The following is a 27495-nucleotide window of genomic DNA, read 5'->3' as shown; positions in this document are numbered from 1 at the left end:
CATAATGAGTTCACAAACAGCGCCTGTAGAATATGGTGGGAACAGGGGATTCACAGCTGACCAATCTGCAGCAACTGTGTGATGCTGTCATGTTAATATGGACTAAAATCTCTAAGGAATGTTTCCAGCACCTTGTTGAATCTGTGCCATTAAAATAAAAAAAGGGGTCCAACCTGGTACTAGCTCTGTGAGTGTAGAGCAGTTTTAGATTGTCTGTGCAAGTGTGTGGGAGAGGGTGAAATGTCCAGAGTCAAATGAGGACAGCCGATAGTGTGCATCTCATTTATTTTCACCCATTCAGACTTTCCAAACAGCCAGAGCTACCTCGGAGCCAGAATGGCGTACCATTAACCCCTTAAATTACAATACATAAATAAAAGCTGTTTGCATATAAACAGTTGCTGATGTACACATTCCAACTTGCTGAAGTACACGCAGATTTACAAGGACACTGAACATGTTTGTTGTGGGTGTTTTCTTTCCTCTTTCTCCAGAACTATGAAGCAAGGCTCTTTTTTTGTGTTTTTTTTAAAGTTTACTGCCACAGCGTCCTCTCCTGTAGAGAAGCTTTTGCATATCCAAACAGGAGTAAACTCTGGTAGCTGTATACTATTTACACTGTAAAAAGACCAGAGGTTAATCTGAACCAAGAACATTGTGACCAGAAACAACAAAACTGAAAGCTGTGTTTAACATTCATATTCATGGAGCGTTCCCAAAAAAAAACAAGTAGAAGAACAGAGCTTGTTCCACCTTAAAAAACAAAAACAAAACTCCAAGCTTCCTTAATTCAACAGTTAGCCTTTGGCCCTGTTTGTCAAAAACTCCCCCCCGCCCCGCAATGACCAACCAACACAAGCGGGATAGTAGGAAATTGCATCCTCACTTCTCAAACACACTTTTACACACTCGTACACAAACACGTATTTTTAACCATCCCTCCCTCCCTCCTCATTCAACTTAAACTCCAAATTCACTCATGCCCTTTGGGCCCGTGGAGTGGCCCTCTTTCTCCATCTATAGGAGAAAAGATGAACTACATAGTGCTTCTGCTCCACTGAATTTCACATTTAAAAATGTCCCACCGCCTCACGATTGTATTCTGCAGCTTAAACAACAAACAAACAAACAAAAGAAAAACAAACAAACAACGTGTGTTCTCAAGTAAGTCGCAACACAAAAAACGTTTCATTACAGCTCAGATTTTAAAAAAATGCAACAGAACTGTGACGCAAAATCCAATTTGTTGGCTGTACAATGTTAAGAAATCTTGAAGGTGCTTGTAGCTTCTTCTTCTCCTCCTTTTTTGTTTTTTTTTTAAAGAGTCAGTAAACAAACACGTTATAAGTTAAGGATTCCTCGGGGTATGATGAAAAACTCTCCCTCAGGCTGACCAGGGCCGTCCATCATGGAGAGAGGAGGGAGGAGAGATGGACGTTTTTTTGAGATGATGACTTCCGCTTGTTTCTCTTGTGTAGCTGTACCATCACAGAGCTCAACAAGTTAAACTTGTTCTGGACATTTAAAAAAAAAACAAAACAAACAAAGTCTTTACTCGAGCGTCGAGGAACAAGTCCCACTGGAGTCGTGTTCTACTCTTCATCGGCGTTCTTCAACATGAGGATGGAGTTGTAGATCTTCAGAGCGGGTCCTAACTTGATTGACAGGATCTTGACGATGTCTGCTTGTGTGAGCAGCAGGAAGGCCTCGCCATCGATTTGCTGAAGAGGAAAAAAATCAAGTAAAGGCTTTGTTACTTTAAAAGAATTTCTATTGTACGCTGGTTGACGCACAAACAGTATGAACACAGAACACCTCCAATACTAGAAGCACTAGGAGGGGTCAAACCAACAGCAACACTTCTTAACTTTTAAAGTACGATTTGACAAAATAAGTATTTAGGATCAACCTTTAGGTGTTATGAGTTTTGTCAAAGATTTTGATTGTTTCACTACAGGTCATGAAGTTAAAATACACATCAGGATAATCTGATAAGCAAAAAGAAATAATGATCAACTTAACAGCTAAAACTTCTAAAAAAAATGCAATTATTACAAAGAAGAAGATGCAGATAGAAGAGAAGAAATAAAAAATAAAAAATGCAATAAATAAACAAATAAATAATTATTTATTTATAAATGAATGAATGAATGAATAAAGTACCTTGTCCCCAGGTGACCGGGCAAGCTCATAAATGATTTAACTTCTAATGTAAAGTCTGCTGTGTTTACAAGAAACGATTGATAGCCAGCGTTAACAAAGCAGGCCATAGAAAGTCACCAGCATCACTGAGGGGGGAAGATCGCACCCCTAACAAAGTGTCTGCACTGAGCCAGGTTTTCCTCTCATAGCGACGAGCAGTGTTGGTCAAGTTACTTGAAAAAAGTAATCAGTAACTAATTACTGATTACTTCCCCAAAAAAGTAATCCCGTTACTTTACTGATTACTTATTTTCAAAAGTTATTAATTACTTAGTTACTTTTTAAAAACACGATTTACAACCTGAAGAGGTGATAAAGCGATAGATCTTTCAGCCCAATTCTACTTTTTCTGCATAATCCATCATACAAAATGTAATCAAGTGGAAAAGTATCTTTTTTTTAACTTGTTTTATCAGTTTTAATCTTTTAACTTTATGCATCAAGCAAAAATGTAATTATATGCAACATTCTCTGACTTGAATAAATTAGTTTAACATTTAAAGCTTTTTTCTGCACATTCCAGCGCATAAAATAAAATATTTTTTGTGTTAACACTCACTCTTTCAAATAGATGCAAGTAAAACACAGCAGAAAATAAATAAAGTCAAAGACTCTGCGGTGCTGTTGCTCTATTTTCACCTGTAAAGCAGGACTAGGGTAGGCGGAGGTTTACCCTGGTGCAGGTGTGCCACGGTCAGTTGAAGAATCCGCGGGTTTCTCTGTGAGTTTCCCATTACGTCGTTGCGCACTCGGTGCTTGCTTGGAAGTTTAGGGGTTATTTTCGCTGTAAAAAGAAGTTTTCTTCCCACGCACGATGGACACACTAATGTTTTTGTCACTTTTTATGGAATCAAACTCAAAGTAAGGTCAGTACTTCCACGCTTTAAACGCTGCACGCTCATACTCTCTCCCACAATCGATATGTGATGCATTGTTGCTCTGCACACAGCTGTTGTCACTAACGGCGCACTCGCTTACGTCACTGTCGTGAGACATTCTCGCAAAAAAATCACGGTTTTAGTAACGCAGTAACGCAGCGTTCCTACGGGAAAGTAACGGTAATCTAATTACCGTTTTTGCAATAGTAATCCCTTACTTTACTCGTTACTTGAAAAAAGTAATCAGATTACAGTAACGTGTTACAAGTAACGCGTTACTGCCCATCTCTGGCGACGAGGTTTGCTGGATTTTGGGAGAGTCTGCTTATTTGCTGTTTACGTGTCAGAAACTGTTTGGTAAACGTAATTTTTCAGACAGTTTTGAGCGATACTATGGACAGTGAAGTTAGCATAAACACCAGGAACACTGGAAAGACTGGTTGTTCTCGACTGCATCGCTGTTTGGCTGTTTTTGTGCAGCCGGGATTCTCGGCCTGCTTCACGTGCTGGCTTTTTTCCCATGCGGCGTCGCTTTTGTGTAAACAGCAAAATTCAGCTGAGCAACATTTTGAAAGGTACATCTGAAAATTGAAAGTCTGAACCTGGAAATTGTTTCCACTGACAGTCACCTAAATCAGTCTCACTGATCAGCCTTTCAGAGTTCCCCATCTTAAAGTTTGTTAAACCTGCTTGCTGTCTTACTGTAGCTGTGATATTTAAATAAAGTTAAACAAAACAAAATTAAACATCAAAAAAAGCTCATTTTAGAGAACAAACGTGGCTGACATTTTTATTGTTTTATAAAAATCACTAAGGGTTTGTTTGCCATTGGTTAACGTGCAACGTAAATCTGAACTAGCACAGGGATTTACATTAGTGGACATATGAATTGTTTTGGAAGCACTAAAACTGAGGCTCTTTTTTCTCTCATTTTTCAGTAGAACCTTAAATTTATGAAAATATATGCAAGATGAAAAAGCTGGAGACTGCATGAAATTATGCAGTCAGCAAAAAGGTGTCCGAGAAGACTGCAAACCATGACTGATGCAAAAGAACAACATCTACGATTTAATGTGCAGCTATTTTTAAGCCAGCTTTACGCCAGACTTCAGACCACACACACACACACACACACACACACACACACACACACACTAAACTGATGAAGTTGCTTATTGCTGCCACTTGTATTCCCTTGTTTGTTTATTTATTTATTTATGCATGCATGCTTTCTTCACATGTTCTCAAATGCAAAATTAGGACCTCTCACTTGTTCCCTTCACAGGAAATGAGCGAGAGCCAAAGCAGCTGTTGGATTAGAGAATAACCTCATTCATGTCAGCAGGGAAATACACACGTTTGATATTCTGAACAAGGCTAGGAAATAATGGGAAAGCTAAACTGATTGAACCTCGGTCAGTTAGGTATTGTCCGAAGTCCTTAGTTGATTAATTACTCAGTTAAATAACATATAAGGACTGATCCAGAAAAAAAATAAATGAATAACCTTCAACAGCATCTGCCTCACATCCAAAGCAAGTTCTAAATTGATTTGTCTAATGATAAAGCATTAAACAATAATCAACAATGAGCAGTTATTAGCTAAAGCCCTGTTTAAAGCAGTTTTCTGTGCTGGGCACCAGCATCTCAACGCAAAACAAATGAGCGTGTACTTCTTACAGAAAGGTTGTGTGGGCGAGAGCCAAAACATCCACGACCATTATCCCACTCTAGTAATGTAAAATACAGTGGGTGGATGAGCAGGCAGCCACATGCCACACGGCCCGAGTGCATCAGCTCAGGTTCGAGTCCAACCCGTGGCCCTTTGCTGCATGTCTTCCCTCTCTCTCTCCCCACTTTCCTGTCTGTCTTCACTGATTCACTATCCAATAAAGACAAAACACCAAAAAATAACGTAGAGGGAAAAAAAGAGGCTATAATTCGCTGGAAATCAACCGATGCTGAATCCGCCAAAATAAGGTTTATCTAATTCTAATTCTGTTTTGGTGATCTCCTTGGCTCCCTGTTTCACTGTATGTGTTTACACACTAAGAGAAAACACACACACACAGACAAATTGAAACAGGGAGCAGAAGACACCAGTAAAACAACACACTACACAAGTGCACATAAATCAGTTAGGAGGTTGGGACTGCTTCTCCTCCTCCCATGCAAGCCTCTGCACGTCCTCCTTCACTACATCCATGATCTCTTTCTGAGGTCTTCCTCTTTTCCTCCTGCCTTGCAGTCCTTATTCAACAGCCTTTGTCCAGTCTGTCTACTGTCCCTCCTCTGCTACATCTCCAAACCATCTCAGCCTTGCTGCTCTAACTCTGTCTCCAACCGCTCCGCCTTCAGGTCTCTCCCAGTGAAATCTTAACATTACCAGCTTGGCCTCCTGTCTTTTTTTCTGAGCCACCCTCATACGTCACAGCAGGTCTCAGCACCTCTTGTAAAGCCTCCCACTTCACTCTTACATGGATCCCCTACATAAAACACATTTTAATTTCAAACTGTTCTGGAATATCTGCTGAACTCTCCAGACTACACTCTGTAGTGATTCCGCTGAATTATGTTCTGTGATGGCATGTGTGATGGTACTGTACCCTACATGCAAAAAAAACAAAACCCCCAAAAACTCAGCTTTGCTTTCTTAGATGAATTATCAATAATACATCTTGACAATAATCAGAGCCATGATCAGCTACTTCTTCAGTGACTCCATCGTACTGCAGACAAAAGTCCAACTGCAGTAAGCAAAGTCTGTCCCTGTTGTGCTCTGAGGCCTCAGTGAACTTGGTGTAGCAGCACATGGGTCAGTTCTCCATCTGCTGCAGGTTCTGGTTAGTTTCCCTCCAGCTCACAGAGCATCATCCACACTGGGGAGGTGGGAATTTTTCTGACCGCATGAGAAGAGACTTTCTACAGAGCCAGCTGACTGATATTGATGACAGTGGCTAATTAGCCCGCCAACAGTGTAACAAAAGACGTGAAGGGACGGAGCCTGCCTGTTAGTGGTGGCTCAACTTTAAAAATAAAAGTGAGCGGACTGTCTGCTAGCACTTCGATTGCAGAGGCACCGATCCTTCAGAAGTTTCAGTGTACATGCCATGTGGCTTTTACTTTCACTCTCACTTCTTTTTACAAACCATCCTGAAGTGCTTACCTCTGTTTTAAATGTAGCAGCGTGTTCTTTGCACCCTGGAAGCCCTTTGACAAAACCAGCCACCTGAAGAACAAAGAAAATAAACATACAGAAAACAGCTTCAGACAAACGTCGATCAATGCGTGTTTATCTACTAATCGTGATTCTTTACATGCCTCTATTGACCCTCAATCCTTCACCTGACTGCCAAAATGAAGGCTTCAGCTCACCGCGACACCCAGAAAAGCCCTTACTGAATATTCATGCACAGTTGCGGTCTCCCTGAACAACTAGCCGCCTTCATGTTGGATGAGTGGATTCAGAGTTTGTGTGCCTGCTTTTCTGGTGTTTACACAGTCTGAGTGTCTAAGCATGTCTAACCTCCTCGGCACTCCAAGTGGCCACTCTCTTGGCAGTCAGCCCCAGGACCTCAGGCAGCAGCTGGCAGTGTTTGTCCCAGCAAAGAGCCACCCGATGGGGAGGCGAGGCAGAGATGCCGGGGGAGAACACCGACTCGTGGAGGGCCTGCTGGAGGGAGATGGCCTCTGGAGAGGCTGAGGAGAGTTAAGAGGAGTCAGTGGGAGGAAGTGAGGGTATGAGGTACGATTCCTTCTGCACTTTTTCCTCGCTTACCTTTACTATCGCCAATCTCCTCTTTGACATAATGCATTTTTAGGTATTTGGGAACTGGAGCTGTCCTGAAATGAAGACCAACGACAGAATGACTCCTTGAAACAAACAAATCATATCAGGCGCAGCGTAGTGTGAGGCTATCTTGAGCGACAGGTACCGTTTAGGCCTTGTTCCATTGTGGCTTTGCTCGGTGGCTCCACTCAGTGCCTCTGCCTGGCTACTGCGTCCTGTACGCTCAGCTTCCACCGTCGCCGGTTTCCTAGCAACACAGATAATCATTGCTCAGGTACAAACCACTACATATAGTTGCATGCAAATCCCCTGATATGATAGGAGCTGTTAAAGTATGTCGACAAAGGATTGAACCTGTTCTGAGCGTCCTCCGGTCCTTCGGGTTGATCTTGCGTCGAGGAGTTTTGCGTTGTGTTGTTTGCATTTGGGTCAGGGCGTCGCCCACGAGGATGAGGCCCGCTGAGGGTGGGAGGCCGCTCTCCGCTGAGACGGTCTGGCAGCAAACCCTCTTTGTTCAGATTCACCTCTGAGTAGGGACAGCTCACCTGACTGCACACAGAGACGCAAACATCGCTGGGACACACAGCCTTTATTTTTTTTAAACTCCAGTAAGAGGTTATAACACAGACAACAGAAAGGCAGTTAATATCGCCTCGCCTCACCCTCCTGCATACAGACAAACACACAAGTAACACATGTAGAGTGCTGGCAGCCCACACAAATAAAAGCAATATTTGAGAGCCTGGAGACGTCTCCTCTTTTAGTTACTGTTAAGACGTGTTTACTACACCTTAATATAACAATATGACATTACCTGACGACTGACTGGACAAACAAAAATGGAAATGGTGATAATTTATTGAAATCCATTTGGAAAGTGGTGCACTTAAGAGTGTTAAAAGTATTTTAAAAACAGGATAGAAAGGCAACACTGCAGCGACTGAGAAACTATGACAAATATTCCCTGAGGTAAACCGGGAGAGCAGTTGGGGAAATGCATAAAACCTCTTAAATGAAAATGGAGATGTAAGACATAAGGGTTGCAACAAAAGACGACTGTGAAAAGTTGAGCTACGAACGTGTAGTGAGTCCCATAGCGAGGTCCCCTGATGTGCCCAACGCCGTTGCATCCCGGGGTAGGACATCCTTGTCCTGGAGCAGTCACTAAATCACTGGAGCCTGAAATACACACACGCACACACACGGGAAACTTAATAAAACTATGCAAACAACCATCCATTCTGAATTCATTATACATTCCTCTTAATGTCTTATCCAAGTAAAATAAAGGCAGAGATCAAGTGTGCTGACTCATCTGTTGAAATTAGAAATCTGGCAACCTCACCCTCAGCACCCAGCAGGACAGACAAGGACAGTCTGTGTGTCTGTGCGTGTGAGTGTGAGAGAGAGTCGTAAAATGTGTCACACCGTTAGGATATTGTAGTGGGTGTCCAGTTTTTTGACACCACCCGACAGGATGCAGATCTGGGCAGTCGGTTTCCACCCAATAGTCGTACTCTGAACTCCAGCCATCAAAGTGGATCTGCAAGAGAAGGAGGGTAAACAAGAATTTAAACAAAGGCTGAGCACAGAAAAAAAAACAAAACTCAAAAAGCATCACCATGAAGAGACATCTCCCACCTTTAGTCTGTGGTCCTCTGTGTCTGCTATAGTGGCAACACGAATGAGCATGGGATTCCTCTTATCAACCGCTTCTACTTTCATCCCAAACTGGAAACCATGTAGAGGTCGCTGAAAAACAACAACAACACAGAATCACATGTCTGTATTTAGACTACTGTAGCACAGTACCGTAAATATCTGCATACTCGTATATCATACCACTTTGAAAGCTCGTGCAGGAGCTGCCTGTGTGCCCGTCTCTTCCAGGTATTTCTCCCAAGAGAAACTCTTTGGTTCCTTACATTCTAAGGAGAGGAGATAAAGACTCATTAGGTGCACTGGATACTGCAGACAGACACCATGTAAACAAAGCCATTTCTACAGGTGTAACAACAACACCCAGCAGGTTAGAAATAGGTGGCAACATGGGGATCTACAGGAAATTACATCTTACTATTAATACACTTAGCATGAGCACATTTACTTTCTACAGAATAATTCATCCGTGGCTTTGTTATCAGATTTTACTATTTCAGGATTCAAGATTTTTTTTTTTTTGTTGTTGCCATTTTTATTTATTTTATTTATCATTTTTTATTTAGCTGGCCCTTAATTAATCATCTCAGATCTTACAAGAGTTGGGTCCTACAGTATATTACATTCATACTGACTCACACGTGTCTTGGTCTGTCTTACCAGCTGGAGTTGTGAGTGTTAGCTCAGCCTCTTCACAGTAACCCACAGGGTGGATGTATGGACTGCTGGCATCACACCTTAAAACAAACACAAGTAAACGGGCGAACGATAACACCGGGGGTTTTGAAAGAAATATTCACCAATAAAAAGGTTCAGAAACTCTTTAGTTAAAATGCTAGTCTGTTTATTTAAAATACAGTGGCATGCTGTCTTCAGTAGACAGGCACTAAATTAGCACTGCTTTCACACGGATTCAAATCTCCAGCTGCCCTCAAGGCAGACCGGCGAACATCTCTGGGTAATAATCTCTCACCAGTAATCATGTGTGTCATCCCAGTTGTCAAAATGAATGAGCAGGCGGTTGTCGACAACGGCAGCAATTGTTGCTACACAGATCAAAGCAGGATTCCTCTTGTCAACCGCCTCCAGTTTCATCCCAGCTCTAAACCCGGATGGAGTCACGGACTAAAAACAAACAAACAAAAAGACAATATGCATTTAGCCAATTTAGCCACACGGAGCCAATAAAATCCACCGAATCACAGAACCATCTGACAGCTTCAGATGTGTTTAACACTCACTGTGTTGAGGCTCTTAAAAAGGTGTTTCGGGGCCAGCTGACCCCTGCAGTTCTTCACATACATGCTCCAGTTGAACTCTCCATCCTTACAGCCTACAACACGACAAGCCCAGTCAGCTGAGTTGTGACCCAACTTTGTTAAAAAAATAAAAAATAAAAATTCTACCTTGAATTTCATGTTTATTGGTGGTATTCTTGTTACCTTTAGGCAACAATAACTTGTGTCCGTTCTTCTCACACCAACCGGCTGGTTTCAGATCCCACGAATCGGCATTAGCCCAGAAGTCATAGCATTCTGGATATCCGTCAAAGTGGAGCCTCACCCTGTAACCTTGGATCTGGGATGCAAAGAGAGGCAGGCATCCATGAGTCAAAGTCTTTATCTAGAAAAATGTTATAGCGTAGAGGTAACATAGTCAAGCATTAGCATTAGTACCTCCGCAACACTGAGCACACAGAATAGAGACGGGTGTGCCGGGTCAAGTCCCTCCAGCTTCATCCCCACCTTAAAACTGTTCCTGCTTTGTGGAAGCGACTGGTGCTGCAAGAATAATAACAGCATAGGTCAGATAAACAAGACTGTGAGCTTCTACTTAACAGGGTACAAATAGCAGGTATATGCAGGTTTTTACCTCTTTGAATAGTTTAACTGGAGCAGCGACCGCTCTCTCCTCTTCGAGGTAAGAAGGCCAGCTCCATGCACGTTTCTTATTGGGTGGGGCAGCAACTAAATGTTGGGTGAACAAATAGTGACATATTACGTGTTGTATAAAGTGTATGCCAATGACACACAATGCATATAAAACAATGAATACGTGGATGTATTCTAGGCAGTTTGACAATTTTCTTTCTATCGAAGTCCCTATATAAAAATGGGCAAAAACAGCATGCTCATAATATTGGTTTAAGTCTAACCAAATTAATAAAAACTCATTCTTCATTCCTGCTTTCTGTCGCTCTGAGAAATACATTGCCTGCAGGTTTCATGAATTGGAAGATAATGCAAATGCTAATCAAAAAATCTGACAATCAAATCAGAGGACAGTCTCAAAAGCTGAGAATGTATCACCAGCTAAGCAACACAACAAAAAACTGATTTAGGGCATTAACAGATTCTAATAATGTTTAGAGCTTCATCATACCCAGCTTGGCAATTTTGGCTCCTCTCCTGCCCTTTGTAGCTTTAGCCTTTTCCTACAAGAAAAAAGCAGAATGAGCAAAACGTGTTACACAGGATTATCACAACTCTTCTCATCCTGTAGATGAGAGGAAACTTAAGCCTGAACATCTGGTATGTATGTAGCTCTGAAGTTGACCACCGAACACAAGTGTTGATGGTATATTCCTCACCTCTGGTTCTTCTTGGTTTTCTTCCTCTTCCTCACCAGAGTCCATGTAGATCTTCCTCTTTTTGCGCACACGTTTGCCAAGTCTCTCTCCTTCTACTGCCTGACCCTCCCGTGCTTCTCCCGGAGACGATCTTTACAAACACAAAGAAGGTGCACATGAAACAAAAAATATTAAGTTAATCTAAAAAAAAAATTAAATGGGGGGGAGGGCGTTATTAGAGATAACAGAGGCATGGTTTTACCTGCCACTGGAAGGCTGGGCACAAGCTGAGCAGCAGAATTTCCCCTGCAGGAGGGCATCCCCAGGAGCACGGCCACCGCAGGCCCGGCACCTTGACAGCTCCCCATTTGAGCCCAAGTTTGCACTAGAACCAACTTCAACACTGGGCCCAACCTCCACACTGGGGCCCTCCATACTGGGGCCCTCCTCTAAAGACAAAAGCACAGGACCAGGAGCTAAAGGACGGAGGAGAAAGAAGGGCTGAAACTGAGGCCGAAACGTAACGTAGACTTTAAAAACCAAACAGTGAAAGTCTTCATTATAAAAATGACAATCATGTGCCATCATACCTTTAGCTTGAGACAATCCTGGTTTACTCTGACTGGCTGAAGCTTTGCTTGTCCCTGTCTGTGACTGGCCTTCAGGTGGAGGGGTGGGCGTGTGAGATGGTGCGGGGTCCAAGGTCTCACTGTTAGGCTCTGCCTCCTGCCCTTTGACCTCTAAATCTGTGACAATCTCAAGAGTCCGAAACTCGGTCAGGCGGAACTGAAAAAAAGAGACACATTCCTATCAGCCAAGTTGGTGTGCTACTATGGTCCTGATTATGAGTTCAGCCTGAGAAACAGCTATACATACAGCCTCCTCCCCCTATAAACAAATATTTGCACAAGCAAGAAAGACCCTGGACCGAAAAACAACAACAACAAAAATCAGTGATATCTTTTGTACCCTGATATCACTGCCTGGCAGCGTTGCAATGCCATCCTTCCAGTCTAATCCCATCCTGTCAAACTCAGCTCCCTGGGAGGGGCCATCACTGGGTGGAGTGTCAGTCATTCCCACTCTGCTGATATGACCAACCTGCAAAGAGTCACATGGAAAGGCATGGTATTATGCGCACAGTCTGCACCTCTGACTTTTACGCTTCTGTTTTCCAGGCCCATTGTTTCCCTGTACATGATAACTGCAGTGAGCCAAGCGGTCCCCTACGGCTTGATCAGCGAACTGATTCCGATCACAAATGCAGTTTTTATTCCTCCCTGCACTTGTAAACAGCTCTGCGCAGCATCACCACTAGATGGCGACTGCGCGCTGGCGTGCAGGATACACCATGCACTTCGATTTCAGACAAAACAGTCAATAATAATATTGTTTTGCCGGCCAACTATCAGAGAAATGCGAGCACAAACGACCCCATTAGGGTAAACCTTAGTCCAGATCATTGACAAAGAAGAGGAGAGACGTCTCAACTTTAAGTTAACCAGACAAGTTCGTCTTTTCCTTGTTTTAACAGTATCTCTTAAAACCGACTGCTTGCCTGGCAAGGAGCAAGTGAGGGGCTCATTTGTTTATCAGCTGTAAGGAGAACACTGTTTTCTGCGCTCACTGGCCAAACTTAAAAACGTCTTTATCCGCTTAATAATACGATATAACGTTTTAGTCCCGGCGCATGTTCAACACTGAATTAAGGTTATATTTTCTGCTTGCATCGTGGTCACAACCGTGTCAAAAGTAAACAACAATCAGAGCTCCTGGATCTCGGTTAAGTTAGACTTTGCATCCCATGCCTCAGTTTTATTCTAGCCATAAATAAAGTGTATGTAAGAGCGCCCATGATTAGCATTCGTCTTATACAAAATGGCGGAGCATAGGAAGAGGCCACCAACACGTTTAAACTATGTTAATTACTCAAGTTACCATTTTAAACAAATGCCGCAAAGCTGCTACACGTTAAACAAAGGCAAACGCTTGCTGTGTAATTTCCTGACTTGGTGTTTTCATTCACTCTGGCCGTTTTTCTTCACTTTCCCCTTGTCACGGAATGTCAGCCCAGGTTGCTAGCTAGCGCTGACATAAAGCTAACAGTCGCTAGCTCCACTCAGTTCATATGAACTGAGGGCTGCTATAGAGGGCTAGCCGTAGCATTGAGACTGGATGCAGAGCCAGCTATAAGGACGATCTGTAATAAATAAGTTTCCCGGTTAATAACAATAGGAAAACGCATTTGCAAAATGCAGATACATCACAGAATATCACGCACACTCGTAACAACACCGCGATAATGTTACGAGCTTTAACATTGTTGCTTGATTAATTTCTTCAATAGAAACTTGGAAAAAAACGATTTATTCTCGCCGTTTTAAATCAGAGTGGAAATAATGGAAACTGTCGCCAGTTTACAAAAACGAACGCCTGCTTTTCAAACGCCGTCCTCGTCAACGACAACAAATGATTATTAACGCCCGTATTGTTTAACAATTGTGGAACTCACCTCGTTTCTGTTTTAACTCTTATTTAGAGCTGGATAGAGTGGTGCGCATGCGCGCAAGACGCGCTGCCTGACACAACTTTGGGTCTCGGAAAAGTTAAGTTCACTGTTGGTGGTCAATACCGGGCCTGCGTACGTTCACAACACGCCCCAAAACTCGATTTAGAGCCGGTGTAACGAGAATTATCCGCCGGACAGGGGCTCCGGGTTCCCCCTTTGACCTAAACCGCCTATAAAAGCGTTAAATACGACTGTGTATGAGCGGAGCGCAGGGAGCACAGTGTCTCCCCCATAAAGAGCCGTTGAGGAGCCGTTGGTTTCCCCAAAAACTGGTCACTTCCCACTTTTTAAGCACACTCTGATCACTGTAGTAGCTCGTTTGGGGCGGACATATTCAGGACACAAGCGTTAATAAGACTACAACCACCGGCGCTAACTATAGATATAAACGCTCAGGCCTGTAATATCACTTGAAAAACGAACACAATGGGGCTGTTAAACCCGAGACAGTCAGATGGAGTGTACTGAGGTGTGTCAGTCTTACATCTCACATCTTATGCACGGAAATATCATCCGACTACAATAAGGGTGATGCCATCACGTTTCATAACACAGCGAGGCTGCTGGGTGCACGATTTATTTATTTTATTTATCTATTACTGTGAAAAACGATCAATTTAACGCAACACCTGACCACACAGGTGCCTCGTCTGGTCACCACATGGGCTTGGAAGTATGTACTGGGTGCAAAATCACTCATATTCAACCAGAATATAAGCAGCTAACCGGCATAAATCTCCCATGCACACTGGGCGGCTTTCCACGGTAATGGCAAGGCTGTAGATGCGAGGTATATCCCCCCAAATGGTAGACACCTGGGCTGGGGAATATAACAAATATCCACGACGACATACAAGTGGCACATACAGAGGAAAGTCTTTATTTTTTTCAGTTAAAAACAAATAAAAAAAGGCCGCCCTGATACGAGGTGAAACGAGTTCAGCTGGGCTGTAAAAGCGGCGGCGCTGCTCCGCGTCTCCTGTTGGCCGCTAGGTGGTGGTAGGAGTCCACTTTGTTAGGAGGAGAGCTGGGGGATTTAACCGAGGTCGTGCAGCCTGCTGCAGCCCACGTTATTTGGGAATAAAGCATTAAAGGGAAACCATGAGATGGCATTCAAAGGCAGAGCGGTCGACTCGAAGGTAAGATGGGGAAATCGTGTGCTGTGTGATTATCCGACTGTCCTGTGGATTTTCAGGCGTTTCTGTGAGCCGTGGACCGAAAGTGGGAATTATGTGCGGTTAAACAACAGAATAAGCTGGCTATGACAGGCTGTTTTATATATAATGTAAACACACACGTTTAATATGTATATCATACCTCTTATATATTATAAACCAGCAGCAGGTCGGGCTGCAGCACATAAAAGAGCCTGCCTGTCTGCCTGCTTACAGACCACGCATATCCCTCCCACTGCAGGGATCTGCGTCTATAATACTGTGAGAGTGCAATCCTCAGCTTTAGGTGGTGTTTGCTCGTGTTGCGTTATATGGAAAATATGTAGCGTTGACGGACAAGAATCTTTAAATTACGCCCCATTCTCTATCCATCCCAACAGACCGTGCTCCTCAACCTGCTGCTGTGTCTGCTCATATTTTACTCGCTTTTCTACATGATCGGGAGCGTCTGCTTTGGTGCCTTCAGGTGAGAGCCACGCACGCGCAAGGGATCGAAAGGAGGGTTTGTCTCCTATAATAACTGGAAGTATATTGATGATTATAATAAATAGCAACAAATATTCAGAATCCAAATGTCAAGATTCTGAATAAAAAAGTCAGTATTTTGACATTAATCTCTTTGAATTCTAAAATTAATGTCAGAATTGTGAGGCTATTCTGAAATTAACCTCAGAATTTTGAGATTAATGTCAGAATTGTGAATAAAAAAGTAAATATTCTGACATTAATCTCAGAATTCTGAGATTTCTTTTTTCTCTGAATTCAAAGATTAATCTCAGAATCTGAGAAAAAAAGTTACACCAATCACACACATCAAACAGACTACAAACTGCATTGCTATGCTATTTTTCTTTAACTACATTTAATAAGGTATTTTTTATTATCCTTTTTAAATGTATGACATTTATTGTAATAGTTTTCTCCACAGTCTCTTTAATGTATTATATTTCTTTTTATGTTTTTGTTGGTGTGTTTTCTTGTATTCCATTCAAACTGTTATATATTTTACTTTAATTTCTACTTATTGCATTCATAATTTTTCTGTTTGAGCTCCTTCTTTTGGGGAATTTTTAACTTATTGACCTATTTTGTTTCGCCATATCGTATTATGCTCAAGATATTCTACTTTACTTATAGGTCATTCTGCATTATTTAAGCTATTTACTCTTAGGTTATTCTACTTATTGGTCATTTTACTTTATTTAAGGTATTTACTAACAGATCATTGTACTTATAGGTTATCCTTCTTTATTCAAGATATTCATTTAATAGATTATTCTAGTCATTCTACTTTAAGATATTTACTTATAGGTTGCGCTTTAATGTTTTGTCTGCTGTAACTTTATCATATCTCTCATCTCAGGTTGGACCACTTTGATGGACTGATTCCTTTTGACTTTAAGACCGAACCTACCGAATCCAACTCCAAATACTTGGGTGAGCACACCTAATGCGTGCAATGCTGTCGACACAGAGTGGCAGCTTTATACACATAATCTATTTTCTCTTTTTTTTTTCTAGTGAACCTCCTGTCCTTGGAGCTCACCTACTTTTGCAGTGGCCTTCTGTTTGCCGCAGTGGTGAGGAGGCGGGTTTGGGACTACGCTCTCACTGTCACACTGGTGCATGTAATGATCACCAGCCTAGGTGAGCAGAAATGTATCGGTGCATCTACCCAGGTGCATGCTTGAATAACCAAATGCATTGTGTAATGACACGTTTTGTTTCCATGTTGCAGTAATGTTGGAGTTTCCTACTGTGTGGCAGTGGTGGCTGGCTTTAGGTAAGACAAACACTGCCAGCTCATCGGTTACTATCAGTCTTAACTTCATGAGGTTAGCTGTTTCAAATATGTCACTCTTCATTTTTCCCTAGGCAGTGGCTTGTTTCTGATGATTTGCAACGGTCAGTTGATTGCTTACTTCACATGCCAGAGTGAGCAGAGCTACGCCTCCTTCAGCATCTACTGACAGACTGAAAGCCACCCTCCCTGTGTCCAAACTGTTCCAGTCTTGTGAAGTGAGGTAGAAAGGATCAGAACAGATGCTCTCCTTTTTTCTCTTTTTTTTTGAGGGGAAGACACCCATTAGCTTCTCCACAGTGATGGGCTTTTTCTGTTCATCACTAAAATTAGACACCAAAACACCACACGTGAAGTCGGAGCTGGGGTCCAATTTGTGTTTTAGTGTTGCCAATAGGCTGGCATCATGTTGTTGTTTTTATCTAAACACCGCATGGAGATGCTTTCTGTATTTTGCTCTGTCACTATGCAGCAATAAAGCAGCCAGTGAAGTATTTTGAGTGCACTTGTAAGCTGTGAATGTAATGTTAGAATGAGAATTTTGCAGTACACATGGTATATTTTAATATCCTGTAAATGCAAAGTGTTGAAAAATAAATCTACTCCAAACTGTTGAGTGCTTCATATAATGCATTAAAGCAGCGAGGATGAAATAGTGACCAGCCCATTCCATCATCACGACCACATATTGAATTAACATCAATAGCCAAAAACACAAAACAAACAAACAAAACATCCAATGAAACATACAGTATGTTGCACTGTTAGCATAAAAATCTTTTTGCTCAAGTTCTTAAAAATAGACACCCACTTAAAAATTAATGATGTAAAAAAGAAGCAACTGAACAAACGCGCCCCCGGAGGATTCGGTGTTGTTATGAAACCGGCTCTGCTGCCAGGTACTCCACAGGGTTCATGTAGGAGAATCCTTGGAAGGCCTCGCTGACCCCGGCCTCCTGGCACATGTCGTTCACACAGGCAGGTACAGGTTGTCGTGTAAACGCTGGGTCAATGTAACTGACATCCCAAGGACCAGCCTGAAGAGGAGAGAGGAGTGAGCCATGTTCCCTCGGTTAAAAAGAAAAGTGCGTCGAGCTCATTTCTGATTCACTCGTACCACTTTTGGGATGAAAGGGGGTCTGATTTTTCTGGCCAGGAGGTCATCCCAGTCGATAGAGGCGAAGAATGGATGTTCCTGCAGCTCCGCCTGGAAACACAATAACAGTTAACCCTTCTGTGGCCATGTTTCATTACTGTTTCTCTTCTTTTTAGCTGGGGCACTTACAATGTCACAGCTCGCTCCTAAGCGTCTGGAGACATCTTTTTCCAATAAGCCCTCCAACAGTGAGCAGGCAGCTTTAGAGATGTCGCTGCGTAGCTGCAGAGGGCCGTGAAGGATGTTCTGAAACATTTGCAGTTTACTGCGACTATAAAATGGAGGCTGTGAGAGAGAGGGAGGGGAAGAGGGAGATGGCTTAAGGTGAAGATGCTGATGATGTAAAGGATAGAGATCACTGCACCTGCACTCACCAGTCCACAGATCATCTCATAAGCCACCGTGCCGAGTCCCCACCAGTCCACAGCTGGGCTATATGGATGGCCGTGTAACACCTCTGGAGCAAGGTACTCCGGAGTGCCACAGAAGGTGTGCATGACCCCACCTGTGGCCACACCTTCTTTACAAAGCCCAAAGTCAGTCAGCATCACGTGGCCCTCACTGTCCAGCAGGATGTTCTCAGGTTTCAGGTCTCTGCATAAAAACAAAGAACACTGAGTCCTGCAAAATCTGACATTAGCTGTCGTTTCTTTGTTAGTTTCCTTTAGCTTCACATTGCTTTTCCTCACTCTTTCATTTTTAATGTGGCGCCGGAGAACATGGTGGATTTGAGTGGGAAAATTTAATTGGGAATTCTCTGCATGAATAAATGAAGCAGGCAGAACGTGTTCAAATCAAACATGCACAAAGAAAGAGAGAGAGAGCACAGAGGCAAGAAAAACTTGGAAGGGTGACTATGCTGCCGCTTTTCTAATGCTGTGTTTTCACGCATATATATATATATATATATATACCTGTAGACGATGTTAAGAGAGTGGAGGTAGCCCAGTGCTGCAGCCATCTCTGCAGCATAGAAAGCAGCTCTGGGTTCTGGAAATGACCCCTCTCTCTGCAGGTGGTAGAAAAGCTGAAAGCAAAGCAAGGAATTCAACACAGCAGCAACACCTGCACTTCTACAAACTCATAGAGTACACAACAACTAAACAGCTGAATGTCTGAATGCAGAATATTTTGAATTCCTTAATCTTATACACTCACCTCCCCTCCATTGACATAGTCCAGGACAAAGTAGAGAGTGTTTGGTGTCTGGAAAGAGAAGTGGAGTCCCACCAGGAATGGATGCTGTAGTCCTTTCAGGAGTACACTCCTCTCAACCATCACATGCTTCTGCTACAGAGACACAACACATACATTATCCATAGACAGACAGACAGACAGACAGACAGATACACAGATAGATAGATATCTATAGATTACCTCTTTCCTCTTGACAATCAACTGTTTCTGGAGCACTTTCACGGCATAATAACCCCTTTGTTTTCTATGTCTTGCCAGCAGCACCTGTAAAAGTTTGAATTTTCACATTTAATCTCACAGCACCAACCTCAAACACAGCAACTTACAAGGTCAACCAAATCTGGGGAAAAAAAGTTCCCATCTGACCCCGTCAGCATCAGAAAAACACATTTTACAAACTGTAAAAACTACAACACAGCTGGTACATTTTTACCTATAACACAGCCAAGCTGAAGACAGTGTAGAGTAGTAAGAGTAAGTAATTCTTGTGTTTTTTGGCTTTGTTCTGGTATTAAATATTTTTGGAAGCGTGCTCATTTGTTTATTCTTAAAAATTATGACATATCTAGGTCATGTATAGTGCTCTAATTTCATCATATGAGAGGAAATATTGAGATGGTACGAGCCAGACCCACAAACACAAAACAACTAGCTGAAATTAGTGAGTGAAAAAAAAAAATGTCCTGGAGCTGTTGACTCATCAGATAAGAATTCAAGAAGTACGATGTCTAGAGAAAAGAAAGAAATGGACTGTGTTTATGTGTGTTTATGTGTCAGAGACAGGGCGAGGACTGAAATATTGATGTTACATGAACAAACTGCAGAGACGAGGCAATCCAGGTTGTTTGTGAGTGCATGTAGGTGTTTTCTGTTTGTTTGTAAGTAATAAAAAAAATGACAGTAAAAAAAACTGCAACCAGCTGTTTTACAGCAACGAGTTAGATTTGTGACTATGTTAGAAAAGTATTTTTCCCACAGAATGGATCACGGTTGGGAAATGAGCGATTCCTAAAGCTGTAACTTGTTTTTGACCAGCCACCTCTCTGATATCATGATATGACCACCGAATATTTGCCAGAAATTAACATCCAGGGTACCAGTGCTTGTTTGGTGCACTGATGCTTAAAGCTGGTCACTTGGAGTGGGTGTAAAACTGATTTAAAAGCAGGTTTTAACAGAGTCTAAATGTTTTTTTCTGTGCTGAGAATTCGCTGTGGATCTCTCCTCTACTGAACAACAACAAATCCTCATGTTTCGGCTGTCTTAAAGGGGGGTCAGGGGGGTAGGTGCTGAGGATTTTTTTCCCCCACCTTTCCAAAGCTTCCTCTGCCGATGACTTTGAGGTAGTCGAAGTCTGATGGCTTCATCCTGGTTAATACAACAGCAGAAAACAGTTAATAATGCACGTCCGAGTACAAATAAGTCATGCATAATAATTGGATGTGAATGCATGATAAGAAATAACTCTCAGGTTGCCTCTGGTGAAGCTCATGAATGAGAAAAAAGCCTTCTGGCCACTTTATTAAGTCCAGATTGTGCATCATTGACAACATAGACGAAATATTTCCCGATGTAAAGGGAGAAAATGACTTACTGTGAGGTTTCTGTGTTCGTGGAGCTCTGAGGAAAAGACATAGAGGGACAAGACGGTCAGGAGGTCAGCTCAAGTTTCATCTTCTGTCAACACTCAGCAAAGACTTTAAAAAAAAGTCTTCTCTCTGAACTCACCAAAGTAGATTTCTCCTCCTTCCCTCTCCCCGGTTTGCTTTGTCTCTGCAGGATTTTCTCAGTGTCCAGGCTTCAATCGGGAGATCGGACACAGAATATGAGGGTTTGTTTTATGAGGTTCAACACGAAGGAAAAAAGCTGTGAAAAAATGACTGTTGCCAACTTACTGTTGGCAGAGGTGCTGACTGGAAACAAATTTGTGCAAGAAGTCACTGAAGCCCACTTTCTTCCCCTTGAGCAGAGCTGTAGCACAGGAAGAGGGTTAGTCCCTTACATAAGAGGTCAACAGCTGTATTTACTCAGCAGAAGGTTGGTGTCACTTTATCACCGCACTTCTCTCAAGTGATCAAACTTCTCTAATTATATGGAGACTTTCTGAACCTTTCAAGCCAAGATAAATAATTTTAACATTGTGGTATTTTATGCAGTAATGACTAATTACTCTCTTTTGGCCTCTTTAGCTTTTATCTTTATATTAGATGTTATACACGAGCTTGCTTTAAGATCACAGGTAAAGTAAAGCTTATCTTAAACATTTATATTTAATGTTCTTACCTGAGAGAAACGAGACAAGGCCTTTCATCTTGGCATAGGTCATGGGCCTTTCTTGAGACACGGTCATCTGGAAAAGAAAAGAAAAAACGACCAGCTGGTTTAACTTGAAAAATTAAAATTAAAAAAGAAAATATCTGAGGAGCAGAGCGCAGGTAGCTGCTGCTGAAGGCACACGGGTGGACTGTCCTTCTCTGAGGTGCCCTACTTGTCTCACGTCGCCCCTGACCTGCCGTTCAGTTTAAGGACCGGTGACGCAGGGGAGACGCTGAATACCAGTGAAGCTGCGTTCAAGTGCCCTCGGAGATATCCAAATTATATTACGCGTGGACAACCGTAAGTTACGACAAGCCACTGGCCAGCAGCATGTTTCATTTTTCCTCGGCAGCATCTGGGACTCTCGTTCCTGCATTAGATTGCATAAGCGTACACCAAAGCCTTTTAACGTTTAAACGGTCTGCTGACTTGTTAGAAGTCACCAGTGGAAAATATATCTGTAAGTCATTTGTAAATCATTTTTTTTAACATTAGAATTCCAGTAAACCAAAAACTAAACTACAGTTTTCTTTATTATCTATTAATAGTCAATAAATTCTTAACTTTTATTAGTAAAAACAAAAATTACAGAGGTCTATAACTGTTTTTCATAATGTTTAAAGGAGATTTTCCATTTCAGATCAACAACCCCATTTCAGACGTGTCACCATTATGTCTAACAAACAAAGCGAAAGACAAACTCTGACTATAAAGTAAGCAGTGCTTTACATGTAGCTAATAGTCCCAAATGCAGTTAACTTACCACAAATTAGCCAACATGGAATTATAGCTTTATTTTGAATGAAGTTACTGATGCCTCGAATGGGTATTTTTCACTAACAAGAAGTTAATTGTTGATATCAAGAATGGACTTTTTTAATGGCTAAAAATTAAATGTAAACCCTTTACTGAGTTGTTAATATCCACATATGTCAGCTGGTGTTACGTTACATATTAATACTGCTGATGTACAAAAGTATTGGGTCATGCCTCTTAATCGCTGGATTAAATAATGCTGTGGGATTGTTTTTCTGGGGGTGAGTATCTGCTGAAGGGAAATCTTGAACGTGAACAATCCTCTGCCTCCAACTTGGTGGGAACAGTTTGGGGAGAAGGTTTTTTCCCTTCCAGCACGACTGTACCCGGGTGCTCCATAAATGAGTGGATGAGTCTGGTCTTGAAGAATATTATTCGCCCACACAGGCTGTGACCTCAACCCAAATGAATACCTTTAACATGATCCAAAGAGGAGAATGTGGTCCAGGACCAACATCAGCATCTGACCTCACAAATGCTCCTCTGAATAATGAACGTCCAAAGATTCCTCCAAACATACTCCAAAATCTTGAAAATTCTCTCACAAGAAACTCTAAGTGTAATATGTCGGTGGCCCAGTATTTTTGTCCAAATAACATGCTGTCAAAATAAGCTCCTGGCACTTGAATGCAGCACAGGGGAATCGTGCGCTCTCAGGCTGACCCTGCAGGGCCCATGTGGTGATGTCAAGGGAACTTTTTAGTAACTTGTAACAATTTTTTTATGATCCCATTTACTGCTGTATGGAAGCTTCCTAAGAAATTCCAGCCACCAACATTTAGAAACCACCAGCATGTCATAGAGTGGGTGACAACACTAGTACTGCAACAGTGTTGATACTGTATTTAGAATAGGATAAATAATGGCAGTTAAACTGTGAACAAACTGGTTCATGTTACTCCAGAAGGGCTTTTACTCAGAGACATAATTTTTTATGAGAGCGGAATAGTTGCCCTCGGTTTCCTTTTCAACATATAGTAGCTCAGGGAAACTATACCCCAGTATCATGGTAGCTTTCCAACACATGGCAAGTCGGTCATTCTGTCTCGTGGCTGCTGGATGTCTGAAAAAACTGGCAAGGCCTGCTATGTCGTTAAAGAGTTTTATGCTTGTGATATCTGATCAAACCCATTTCACATTCATAGTATCTGCTTGTTCCAGATATGATTTACATACTGAGGCTGTGTGAAATTCAAATCCTCCTGTCTGAATTACATAATCTAAATTGATATGAACACGAAATTATATAATGAATGGAAATAGCAACCAGGTGGGTCTGGCACAGGTTGTGGTAAACAAATTCTTATGGAAGAGGCAGAGAGATTAGAAAGAGATGATAGAAGAAATTTAAAAGTGAGAAATCTTTACATGGTATGCTACACTGTAGTACTTGTGAGATGATTTAATAAATCCCACAGTGTACAGTTACCAGATGGAAAAGATCAAAAGAGTCGTGTCAGCAATGAGAATAAGAGGGTGTGAATTAAATGGGACATGAAGTTCAGATACTGAAATAACTTCGAGTTTGTCCCTCTGTCTCCAGTGTCTAAATTTGGAGCCGTGGGGTTCGGAGTAGAACTGGTACAGGGTGTCTTGGTTGCTGTTACAGAAAGTTGATCCTGGGATAGCAACAGGGGGAGGTTTCCTGTGGGGTGGGGGGAGGAAGGGGAAAGCTAGAAACCCTGTCACCCCAAAGTGAACCAGTCTATGCTGGTCTGATGGACTGCCCTCAGTCTGAAACCTCTTGTCCCATCACTCTGACGGCATCGGAACTGGTCAGAGCTGGTTTTACCTTTCCAGGTCACACTGAACGCAGGTCACACATCTCAGCACTCCAAAAGCAGTCCTAAAAGTGCGTAAGCCCACAGCACAGACTCCAGATCAGCCTGCCCAACTGAACAGAGGAGGGTCTCTGTGAAGCAATGGAACCGTGAAGCCAGGTGATCATGAAACCAGATAACAAGTTAAAACAGGCATATGCCTGTAACTTGGGAATAAGTTGTGGGAGTAAGTTGTGTTTCCTAAAGTGTATTTGAGTACATTTTCCCTTGGTTTTCTCCTTGGCATTTGCTCTTTAGTACAACACTGAACATCTGTTAATTTTAGGTTAAGTCAGCTTGCCACATGCTGTATGACAAATGTACCAAAAGTGGACACAATGTAAATATAAATTTACAATGAATATACATACAGTTACAGTTAGAAATTTACATCCAGTCATTGTGGTATGAATGTCATAACAACTCTGGTCTCTTAATGATTTCTTTGAACCTTGAGAAAAGAAAAGGAGAGACTGGGTTAATTTATACAAAAGGTAATGAGGGAAGTGGGAGCAGGTAGGGAACACAGCTCCAGGCAGCTAACCAAATGAGACAGGGAAGTAAAAAAACACAAACACAGAGCAGCGCTTACCAAAATAAAACAGGAGGGAAGACAACTGAATGGGGAAATGGGATTAACTTTACACAAATAAACATAGGAACAAGGAAGACAAAAATAACTAACACAACGATGAGATTGAAGGAACAGAACAGGAATGCTAACAGGAACTAATAAACCCAGAGTCCTCTAACCTAAGAACATGAGGCTAAAAGATAAGGAACCTATACTAAACATGGGGTGATCGTGGCTCAAGAGTTGGGCGTTCGCCTTGTAATCTGAAGGTTGCCGGTTCGAGCCCCGGCTTGGACAGTCTCGGTCATTGTGTCCTTTGGCAAGACTGTTGCCTACTGGTGGTGGTCAGAGGGCCTGGTGGTGCCAGTGTCCAGTAGCCTCGCCTCTGTCAGTGCGTCCCAGGGTGGCTGTGGCTACAATGTAGCTTGCCATCACCTGTGTGTGTGGATGACTGGATGTGTAAAGCGCCTTGGGGTCCTTAGGGACTAGTAAGGCGCTATACAAATACAGGCCATTTACTATTTACATGAGGACATAACAAAACTTAGGCACAAGGAAATACAAAATAACACTATAACAAACTATAAAATAATAGAGAAAATGAACTTCAATAACTTTGCAAAACCGAAAAGAAAATAATGGACAAACAAAAAACTCTAAACCAAGAACCTAACGCAGAGGGACCGTAATAGCTCTTCTTCCAGGGTGGAATGATTGCAAAGCTTTAATAACTTACAAGAAGCAAAAGTTGGGCCCATAAGTCTGGATTTATTTTGGATTTTCCCAAATTCACAAAGGTTCAAATTATTCACACAGGGTCAGATATATACATATACCCCCATTGTTTGACCACTCTTCTTGGCAGAATTGGTTCATTGAGTTCATTTCCTGGCACAAACCCAGCTTTTAAACGACCCACAAATTTTCAATAAGGTTGAAGTCGGGACTTTGGGAAGGCCATTTCAAAAGCTTAAAGTTAGCCCGTTTTATCGATTCCAAAACCAGTATTGATGTGTGTTTGGGATCATTGTCCTTTAACTGTCCAAGTTTCAACAATCTATCTATTGATTTAAGGTGAAGCTGAATAATTTGAAGGCAATGCTCCTTCTTTATTATTCCAACCGCTTTGTGCAGTGCACCAGTATCACTGACAGCAAAACAGCCCCTGATCATGGTGCTACCACCACCATGCTTGACAGCTGGTACAGCGCTCATAGGTTTGAAAGCCTCACCTTTACCTCTCCAAACATGCCTCAAGGTATTATGATCAGACAAGCTCAAGCTTTATCTGGTCTGACCGTTATACTTTCCTTCAGAAGGCATTTGGATGGATGGTCTATGCAGGAAGCTAAACATTTCAGTCAAGCTTGAAGGTTTAAAATTTGGAGCTTGGAATTTGGCTTGTATTTTGGTTGACATCCTCTCAGTCCACGGTGGTGTAAAACGCTCTTCACTTTGGACAGTGACGCTTGACACATCAAAATAACAATTATTTGAACTGATTGTAACTGTCCCTGAGACAGTTACAATAAAGGTGTTTGTTTTATATGTTTCTGTAATAGATTCATGTTTAATTTAATTCATTTATTTGTTGGAAAGGGTTAAAATTTATTGAATAAGATGATAAAAGTGTAGCATTTATTAAATTACTTGTCTATAATATGAGGTTACAAAATAAGGGTTTGTTAAAGATGTAAAGTGCTGTAAAATTTGTATGAGGAGGTGTTTGTAATGGTCACATGGCCAGAGTTTGGCTGAGAGCACAACCATGGCATTGTGGGTCAGAACTAGCATGGATACAGAGCTACAGATGCGGCTACAGCCACAACATTAATGTTATTCTGCATGTGGTCCAAGAGGCGCACACATTTTCACGGTGGCTGAAGAGAATAACAGAGAAAGAAATAAACTTATGAAGACATCAGTATGATGCGTGGCCATTCTTTGTTGGACGCCTGTAGTTACACTGATGATCCTGGAATGTGTAGATGTTTAGAAATGGCTCCAAGAGACCTTCACAACTTGTGTAAATCCATAATTCTCCTTCTTAGATCTTTGACGAGATCCTTGAAGTTTCACATTGTTCAGAGTATTGGTCATTCTAGCGATGGCTGTCAAACAAATCCTTTTTTATGTTGGCAAATACAAACTAACTGTTATAGTTGGTTTATAATGGAGCACTGTAACAAAAAATAATTTCCCCCAGGAATCAATAAAGTATTCTGATTCTGATTCTGATGATAGTCAATCATGTCAATAACTAATGAGAAGTTAATAGGTCATGGGCTCATCAGCTTAAAAGATACTGTAGAACCTTCAGCACCGCTTATAAAAAGATTTGAGTCTGTGTATGTATTAAAGCCTGTGTATATATCTTTTGACATGTGTGGATTACAGAAAATCCGAAATTAACTGAAACATTTTTATTTTTTAACATAATTAAAGATACCGTACAATCATTCCACCCTGGAAAACAAACAAATAACATTCATGCCCATGCGTGAGACCACCTGCATGAGTTCGTTAATGTTGACTTATTAAGCTCTGCATTGTTTTACATTTAGAGCTTGATTTATTAATCTATCTATTTCTCAATCGTATACCACCTTTTCAAGGGGTGATAGTGGCTCAAGAGTTTGGCGTTCGCTTTGTAATCGGAAGGTTGCCGGTTCGAGCCCCAGCTCAGTCGTTGTGTCCTTGGGCAAGACACTTCACTCGTTGCCTGCAGGTGGTAGTCAGAGGGCCCGGTGGCGCTAGTGTCTGGCAGCCTCGCCTCTGTCAGTGCGCCCCAGGGTGGCTGTGGCTACAATGTAGCTTGCAAGTGTGTGGATGACTGAATGTGTAAAGCGCTTTGGGGTCCTTAGGGACTAAGTAAAGCGCTATACAAATACAGGCCAGTTAACATTTCTTTCTTTCATTTTTTTATCATTCTGAGAAAATTATTACCTAAAGAATCCAGAGTAATATATATAT

The 27495-nt window shown here is 41.9% G+C and overlaps 3 protein-coding genes across 7 annotated transcripts; 1 reads left to right on the top strand and 2 right to left on the bottom strand.

Moving 5' to 3' along the window:
* Window positions 1-268: 268 nt before the first annotated feature.
* Window positions 269-14115, bottom strand: l3mbtl1b (L3MBTL histone methyl-lysine binding protein 1b). 4 transcript variants are annotated; one of them, XM_005738597.2, is made up of 22 exons: window positions 13611-14115; window positions 12068-12199; window positions 11689-11884; window positions 11361-11547; window positions 11120-11249; window positions 10912-10963; window positions 10402-10496; window positions 10206-10310; window positions 9936-10107; window positions 9771-9862; window positions 9503-9654; window positions 9190-9266; window positions 8713-8798; window positions 8512-8622; window positions 8299-8413; window positions 7950-8049; window positions 7225-7419; window positions 7016-7117; window positions 6859-6923; window positions 6607-6779; window positions 6247-6309; window positions 269-1721 (listed from the first exon to the last, which is right to left on the bottom strand). In XM_005738597.2, exons 2-22 carry the CDS (start codon window positions 12173-12175, stop codon window positions 1593-1595), a joined length of 2505 nt encoding a protein of 834 aa, XP_005738654.1. In that variant the 5' UTR covers window positions 12176-12199; window positions 13611-14115; the 3' UTR covers window positions 269-1592. The 4 variants fall into 4 exon arrangements, with proteins under 4 accessions (XP_005738654.1, XP_005738652.1, XP_005738655.1 ...); XM_005738595.2 differs by having other exon boundaries at window positions 11361-11574; window positions 13611-14114; XM_005738598.2 differs by having other exon boundaries at window positions 9972-10107; window positions 11361-11574; window positions 13611-14113.
* Window positions 14116-14567: 452 nt separating this feature from the next.
* LOC102203169 (transmembrane protein 244-like) lies at window positions 14568-17256 on the top strand. The gene is made up of 6 exons (XM_005738594.1): window positions 14568-14806; window positions 15223-15308; window positions 16206-16279; window positions 16364-16489; window positions 16581-16625; window positions 16718-17256. The coding sequence occupies exons 1-6, from the start codon at window positions 14774-14776 to the stop codon at window positions 16810-16812; spliced, it is 459 nt and encodes a 152-aa protein (XP_005738651.1). The 5' UTR covers window positions 14568-14773; the 3' UTR covers window positions 16813-17256.
* A 2-nt stretch (window positions 17257-17258) lies between these two features.
* Window positions 17259-21571, bottom strand: sgk2b (serum/glucocorticoid regulated kinase 2b). Of its 2 annotated transcripts, none has more exons than XM_005738593.2 (12): window positions 21280-21571; window positions 20892-20967; window positions 20725-20794; window positions 20591-20616; window positions 20307-20364; window positions 19177-19260; window positions 18958-19086; window positions 18714-18826; window positions 18174-18393; window positions 17929-18084; window positions 17761-17850; window positions 17259-17680 (listed from the first exon to the last, which is right to left on the bottom strand). In XM_005738593.2, the coding sequence occupies exons 1-12, from the start codon at window positions 21344-21346 to the stop codon at window positions 17519-17521; spliced, it is 1251 nt and encodes a 416-aa protein (XP_005738650.1). In that variant the 5' UTR covers window positions 21347-21571; the 3' UTR covers window positions 17259-17518. The 2 variants fall into 2 exon arrangements, with proteins under 2 accessions (XP_005738650.1, XP_005738649.1); XM_005738592.2 differs by having other exon boundaries at window positions 18958-19089; window positions 21280-21569.
* Between the last annotated feature and the right edge of the window lie 5924 nt (window positions 21572-27495).

Source organism: Pundamilia nyererei, unplaced genomic scaffold (assembly GCF_000239375.1).
Source record: "Pundamilia nyererei isolate P.nyererei 1_Seehausen unplaced genomic scaffold, PunNye1.0 scaffold00084, whole genome shotgun sequence".
Lineage (NCBI taxonomy): Eukaryota > Metazoa > Chordata > Actinopteri > Cichliformes > Cichlidae > Pundamilia > Pundamilia nyererei.
The sequence above is the reverse complement of the archived record's forward strand: the minus strand, read 5'-3'. Positions and strand labels throughout refer to the sequence as shown.

Excerpts from the sequence above, each read along its gene's own strand:
- l3mbtl1b (XM_005738595.2), bottom strand. The coding sequence starts at position 12,175 with ATGACTGACACTCCACCCAGTGATGGCCCCTCCCAGGGAGCTGAGTTT. Across the intron at positions 6,924-7,015 it reads AATGGAACAAGGCCTAAACG|GACAGCTCCAGTTCCCAAAT; the intron begins GTACCTGTCGCT and ends TCTTCATTTCAG. Across the intron at positions 6,310-6,606 it reads CCACTTGGAGTGCCGAGGAG|GTGGCTGGTTTTGTCAAAGG; the intron begins GTTAGACATGCT and ends TTTGTTCTTCAG.
- LOC102203169 (XM_005738594.1), top strand. The coding sequence starts at position 14,774 with ATGGCATTCAAAGGCAGAGCGGTCGACTCGAAG. Across the intron at positions 16,490-16,580 it reads TGTAATGATCACCAGCCTAG|TAATGTTGGAGTTTCCTACT; the intron begins GTGAGCAGAAAT and ends TCCATGTTGCAG. Across the intron at positions 16,626-16,717 it reads GCAGTGGTGGCTGGCTTTAG|GCAGTGGCTTGTTTCTGATG; the intron begins GTAAGACAAACA and ends ATTTTTCCCTAG.
- sgk2b (XM_005738592.2), bottom strand. The coding sequence starts at position 21,346 with ATGACCGTGTCTCAAGAAAGGCCCATGACCTATGCCAAGATGAAAGGC. Across the intron at positions 20,617-20,724 it reads AGGAGGAGAAATCTACTTTG|AGCTCCACGAACACAGAAAC; the intron begins GTGAGTTCAGAG and ends TCTTTTCCTCAG. Across the intron at positions 20,365-20,590 it reads ACGAACACAGAAACCTCACA|GATGAAGCCATCAGACTTCG; the intron begins GTAAGTCATTTT and ends TGTATTAACCAG.